Source organism: Chrysochloris asiatica, unplaced genomic scaffold (assembly GCF_000296735.1).
Source record: "Chrysochloris asiatica unplaced genomic scaffold, ChrAsi1.0 scaffold00124, whole genome shotgun sequence".
Lineage (NCBI taxonomy): Eukaryota > Metazoa > Chordata > Mammalia > Afrosoricida > Chrysochloridae > Chrysochloris > Chrysochloris asiatica.
Genome location: NW_006408642.1, coordinates 249,942 through 257,000, shown reverse-complemented (window position 1 = coordinate 257,000; position 7,059 = coordinate 249,942). Strand labels below are relative to the sequence as shown.

The 7,059-nt window shown below is 40.6% G+C and overlaps 1 protein-coding gene across 1 annotated transcript in view; it reads right to left on the bottom strand.

Moving 5' to 3' along the window:
- ZNF620 (zinc finger protein 620) overlaps nt 1-4,130 on the bottom strand; it is a 12,808-nt gene extending 8,678 nt beyond the window's left edge. Inside the window, 1 exon segment of the mRNA XM_006878228.1 lies at nt 4,065-4,130. Coding sequence (XP_006878290.1) covers nt 4,065-4,130 — 66 coding nt within the window.
- Nucleotides 4,131-7,059: the final 2,929 nt, after the last annotated feature.

Here is a 7,059-nt window from a genome sequence, read left to right as displayed (position 1 = left end):
CATCAGTGTGCTATAGGAGAACTTCAAGTAATTGTAGTGTTTGAAGAAGACAGAGAGGGACAGAATAAAAAAAGGAAGAATTGTGGCTGAAAATATTCCAAACTCCAGGCAAACTCTATAACCACAAATCAAGGTCGTCAAACCCAAAACATAGGAAATAAGTAGAAAACGACACCAAAGCACATCATATTCAAATTGATCAAATCCAGTGATTAAAAATATATATATGTTTTTAAAAGCTGGGGGGAGAGGATGGTGAAGATACATTACATACAGAAAAAAAATGATAAAGATTATTAAAGATTTCTCATTAGAAACAATACAAGAACCTAGTGGGATATATTTAAACTACTGAAAAAATTAAACACTAATCTGCCTAAAATTTTATACATAGCAAAAATAGTTTCCAACAAAAAAGGAGAAATACTTTTTCAGGCATTCAAACACAAAAGGAATTCATGACTAACAGACCCACATTACATGAAACACTGAAGGAAGGCCTTCAGGCAGACAAAATGACAACAGATGAAAATATGAATATACATAAGGTATGCAAGAGCACCAGAACTGGTAGCTAAATAAGGTTTTTTATTATTACTTAAGTATCTATTAAAACATTTATTGGCTGATTCAATAAAAATAACAGCAATGCAATGAAGGGTTTATAAACTTGCAGACACAAAATGCCTAACTATCACAAAGGCTGTGAAAGGAGAAATGGAAATATACTGTTGTAAGGCTTTCACCCACAATTTGTGAAGCAGCAGACTGTAATCAGCTAAAACTGCATATATAAACTCTAAAGCAATCTCTAAAATAAAATTATCATTAATAACAAACAAAAGACAAAAAAAACCCTCCATAGATCCAAAAGAGGGTGGGGAAAAAAAACCCATAATAAGTAACAGAGAATAGATGGGACAAATAGAAAAACAAAAACAAGATAATAGACTCAAATCTAACTATTATACAATAATAACGTAAAGGGCAAACAGTTTAAACATCCTAATTAAAACACAATTGTTGTCAGATTGGATTTTTTTTAAATTAAGAACTATATACTATGTTATCATCAAGAAATGCACATTAAATAGAAGGACGAATAGGTAAAAAGCAAAAAGAGAAAAAAAGATATACCATGCTTTGTTGTTTTTAAGCACTGTTGAGTTGGTCTGACTCATAGCAACCCTGTGTAGGGTGTCTGAGGAGTGCCTGGTAGGTTTGAACCACCAGCTCTGAGGTTAGCAGCTTAGTGCTTATCCTACAGCACCACACCAGGACTTAGTAGGAGCCGAAAGAAAGATATGGCTATATAACAAAACAGAGAAGATTAATAAAGAAGGTAATTTACTATAAAGGGATCAATTCGGCTATAACACTAACCCTAAAATAAAGGTTATTTAACTTATCTTAAAAAAAAAAAAAAGTAAGGACGGCCAAGGGAGACGAGCACAGCCCTATCCAGAGAAGCAGCAACAGCAAAGGTGGAGTCAGAGATGAGGACATAGAGAGAGGGAGCAGCTAGGGATTGAGGACTCCAGACTCATGGAATGAGAGGGACTGGGTACTGGAGGCCAGGAGGCAAGCTTACAGAATATGCTCTTTGGTTGTTTAAATTATTATATATTCCTGAGTGTTTCTGTGTAGCTCCACCCCCCACCCACCAAATAAAAGGGAATGGAAGCAAATACTGTTGAATGATAATGCACGGAGGAGATTGTAATTATGGCAATGAAACGATGGTGTAATGCCGATATTCTCCCATGTAAACTATCACTCAATTCACAATAAAAACTTAGAAGAAAATAAGGGAATCAATTCATCACAAAGACGTAACTATGGAGTCCTGATGTGGTGCTATAGGATAAGCACTAGACAGCTAACCATGAGGTTGGCAGTTCAAACCCACCAATTGCTCCTTGGAAACCCTATACCGGGTTGCAGAATCAAAATTGACTCCACAGCACTTAATAACAATAACAGTCACTCAAATTACATGAAGAAAATCCTAATCAAACTGAGAGGAGAAACAAACAAATCCATAATTGCATTTGGTGATTTTAATATCCTTCCTTAGTTGATACAAGAGATCATCAGTAAGGATTTAGAAGACCTGAGCAATAATATCAACCAGCTTTTCCAAGTGGACATCTATAGAAAATTCCATCTGTCATGGACTGAGTTGTATCTCCCCAAAACGTTTCAACTTAGCTAAGCCATGATTCCCAATATTGTGTGGATGTAATTGTCCTATGTGTTGTAAATCCTAATTTCTGCCTGTGGTTGAGGCGGGGTAAAGAAGATTGTTATGTTGTTGTTAAGTGCTGTCAGTTGGTTCTGACTCATAATGACATTGTGTAGGGTTTCCAAGGAGTGGCTGATGGGTTTGAACCGCTGACTTTGTGTTTAGGAGTCTAGTGCTTATCCTACAGTGCCACTGAATCATTGAACCTTACTCAGATCACAATCTTGATCGAATATAAAGTAAGTTTCCCTGAGAAAAAGAAAAATGAGCAGAGAGGAAGGGACTTCAGTACCAACAACAAAAAAAAGAGCTGGGTGCAGAGTGTATCCTGGGTCCCTGTGCTGAGAACCTCTCAGGAAGATTGATGCCAAGACACATGGAGATCACCAAGGAATGCCAGGTCCACATATTGTAAAGAGACAAGGACCTTCCCCCAGAGCCAACAGAGAAACAAAGCCATCCCTTAGTGCTTCCACCCTGAATTCAGACTTCTGGCCTCCTAAAATGTGAGAGAATAAATTTCCATTTGTTAAAACCATCTATTGCATTTCTATTAAAACACCAGGTAATTATGACACCATCCAACAACAGCAAAATATACATTCTTCTCAAGTATACAAAAAAGCATTTACTAAGACAGACCATAAGGAGCTCTGGTAGCGTAGTGGTTACGAATCAGGCTGCGAACCGCAAAGTCAGCAGTTCGAAACTACCAGCTGTTCCGCAGGAGAAAGATGAGGCTTTCTGCTCTCATAAAGATTTACAGCCTCGGAAACCTTGCACAGGGTCGCTATGAGTCGGTTCCGACTCCACAGCACATGACCACCACCACCAGGCTCACTGCAAGTCACCTGACAGCACCTAACAAAAGTAATCTAGCTTATAGCCTGGCTACTGTGGCACAGATACAGATTGTATCGCTGTAGTTCTCAACCAGAGGCACTTTTGAGTCCCTCCTTGCCCCCCATCCCGCATCATCAGGGGACATCTGGCAATGTATGGAGAGGAGACATTTTTAGTTGTCACACCTGATAGGGAAGGAGGACAGATGGTGCTGTTGCTAATGGAAGCTGCTACAAATCCTACAACACACAAGACGGTCTCCAAAACTAAAGAATTTATCTGGCCCAAAATGTCAATAGTGCTTTGGTTGAGAAATCTTGCTTCAGAGCTATACTCCTTGGGTTCAAACCCTATCCTTGATACTTAGGAGTGTAAGTCAAAAAATATTATTACTAGGGTTCCATTTCATACATGCACAAGTTCATTTTTTAGAAACAACATGTTGAAACATGTCTGTGTAATCAGGGGATGGCTGAAGATAAGTTCTCTCATTAATACACTTGTCTCATTCACATTAGGGTGATTTCAAAACCCAGGTCCAGTCAAAACAGTGGCCTTCCAAAGGGACCTGCTGGGCCAGTTCAATTCAAGGCAGAAAGGTCACCTCAGAAAATTATGGTGACTATTTTTGGGATTCCAAAGGAGTAATCTTGATAGATTTCTCAAATGACACAGAACGATAAGAGGGGCTTATTGTTAATTAGCTTTAAGAAAGTTGAAAAGCTGCGTTGGTGAGGAAAAGGCCAGAAAAGTTAAGCCAAAAATTTTTTTTTCTATTTTGACAAAATGTATTATCACAATACATCTGCTATTTCTTCCAGGGTAGCAAGAGCTGTCTCATGAGAATTTCATTAGAAGCCCTTATCCTATCCACCCCACAACCCTAATCTTCACCCTTCAGACTTCTTTTGTTCCCCAAACTCAAAGAACATTTAAAAGGAATATTTAAGTCCCTCAAGGATTCCAAAACTGTCACTTGGAGCGCAGATTCTTTGGGGAAGGGTGAAAGAGATGGAAACACCACCTCCAGACTTGTATACATCTAGATAAAGGAGATGGTGATATTTTGATATTTTTAGTTTAATGAAGATTGGTATGATTTTGTAGCAATACTTTTTGACTTATCCTTGTGTTAGCTGTGTGACCTTGGAATGAGACATGTACCTTGGTTTCCTCATCTGTAATGTTGGGATAATAGGAGTACCTATCTTATAGGGCTCTTGTAAGGAGTCCTGGTGTGGCAGTGCAGGATAATGCGCTGGACTGCAGGTCTGTTTGAGCCTCAAGGTTGGAAGTTCAAACCCACCAGCTGCTCCTCAGAAACTCTATACAGAGTCGCTATGAGTTCGAACCAACTCGATGGCACGTAACAGCAACAACAGTAAGGAAAAAAGGAGCTAATATGTGTAAAGCAGTGGAGCATCGCCTGGCACATCATGTTCTATAAGTCTCAGCACTCATCACAGTAGCAGATGGTCCCGCAAAAGCCTGGATTAGGAGCCACAGGTAGGTTTCACCCCAACGCTTTGACCCACGTGTTACAGCAAGCCAAGACTGGAGTGCCCTGCTGCTGAATACAGAGGGACCGCTGCTGCCCTACTCAGGTTATGGAAACATGGACTTCGGGGTCCCCGAAGTCATCACCAGTAACATCTGGACTGCCTACAGCTGGAACAGAAACCAAGCATTTAATGAAGACCATTGCAAATTCATCCTCATAGACTGCATAGAGGCCCACGTGGCCATCACCCAAGCTTCTGCTTTGTGTGTGTACTATGGAGACGTGGGCTTTGGAAGGCTCAAGGCCAAGGCCCAGGCCCTGGTGCAGTACCTGGAGGAGCTCCTCACACAAGTACAGCATCACAATGGACAGAGACAATCTGGGGTCAGAAAAGGGAAAACCTTCTAGACTGTGGTGAGAGGATGAGACTTAGTTTTTCTAAGAATAAACTTGAACTTCTCAAAAAAGAATCACAGCTGGGCCTAGGAAACTTCTAAGAGATTCAAAACAATCAATGTTCCTCATAGGAATTGTAGGGAACAAACAGTTCCCTACCTATATGTTGTTGTTAAGTGCTGTTGAGTCAACTCTGACCCATAACAACCCTGTATAGGGTTTTTGAGAAGCAGCTGGTGAATCTGAACCACTGACCTTGCAATTCAAACTGACTTTGTGGTTCAGTGCAGGCTCCCACAATGCCACACCAGGACTCCTCCAGTTATTCCTTTATTAAGAACCGAACAAGAGGATAATGAATAGTTTAAAATCAGGAAAGGTGTGGTGTGTGTGGCGTCGTGAATTATTTAATGTCTCTTCTACTCATAGACTTTGTAAACTCTCACCAAACAACTTTTTCCTGATGAGTTTGCAAAGGAGGAAGTGGGGGAAGATGCTGATTGATTATACGATTCAGTTGCGAGTGATTGTTAACTAAGTTCAGTGTGAAAACTTGGAACTCTAACAGGGGTATAAAATGAGCTATCTCAGAAGCAGGACTTGGGGATCTCACTACCATAAAGGAATAAGAGCCAGAAGTGAAGTTCGTCCTTTGGACCCTGAAATCCTTGCTCATGGAGCCTCCTCAACAACAGGGACAGAAAGCTGTGACACTACAGAAGTGGCAGAGGTGTAGCAGCAGCAGAAACAAGAGCCAGAGCACAAGACAGAGCAGTGGGCTTCCCAGCCCACAGAGCAAGTAAAAATGAGACACTTTGGGCAGGAGACTTGCTTGTAGACTGAAGTGCCTTCAGGCATTTAATGGGGGGAAGTAGATTTACAGACCCTTGAAGCTAGAGTCAAGTACCTTCAGACTGAGGCTTAGGTGGGGAGAGATGGTCCATTGGGCATTTATCAGTAGCCTTAAAAGAGCTTCGTAACATTACCAGGGCAGAGGCCTGCCTGTCAGCTGAGGAGAGGAGAGGCATGGCTGAAGAGAGGCTGTCCTGACTAGAACTGTGTCCTAAACATTTCTAACCCCGAGTTGTAACCTGTTAACAGCCCCTGCTTATGTTCGGACTCATGGTGACCCTGGATAGGATTTCTGAGGAGTAGCTGGTGGGTTTAAACTGTCAACCTTATGGTTTACAGTCCAGTGCTGACCCAACAGCATCACATCAGTGCAATGACTGGCCACACAGAACTCATGACGATATTGCTGAGCCCAACTGAGTAGAAGATGCTGTGAGAGGGATGGTTTGGAGCTCATTTTTTTTCCTGCAGTGTGCCTCATGACTGTATTGTTTCATCATACTTATTCAATCTGTATGCCGATCAAATAATCTGAGAAATTGGATTATATTAAGATCATGGCATCAGGATTGAAGGAAGGCTCATTACCAATCTGCAATATGCAGATAACACAACTTTGTTTGCTGAAATCAAAGAGGACTTAAAGCACTTGAGGATGAAATACTAAACCTCCAATACGTATTGCATCTCAACATAAAACACAAATTCTCACAATTGGATCAATAAGTACATCATGATAAATGAAACAAAGATTGACATTGTTAAGGATTTCATTTTACTTGGATTCCCCCATCAATGCCCATGGAAGCAGCAGTCAGGAAATAAAATGCATTGCATAGGGCAAAACTGCTACAAAAGATCGTTGAAAAGCAAAGATGTCACTTTGAAAACTAAGGTGCACCTGACCTAAGTCTTGGCATTTTCAACCACATCAAATGCATGAGAAAGCTGGACAATCAATAAGGAAACTTGATGAAGAATTGATGCATTTGATTATAATGTTGACAAAGAACATTAAATATGCCATGGAATGCCAAAAGAGCAATTAAATTTTTATAGCAAGAAGTACAGCCAAGAGAACAAACAAGATGGCAGACCAAGTGGACGTGTAGTACAGAGCTCCACCAACAACAACACAGAATACCCAACCAAGCAGGCTCAGGGGATGGTCCCAGAACTCTGAACCACATATAAAGGAATATTTAGAAGGTTGGAAGGCTTA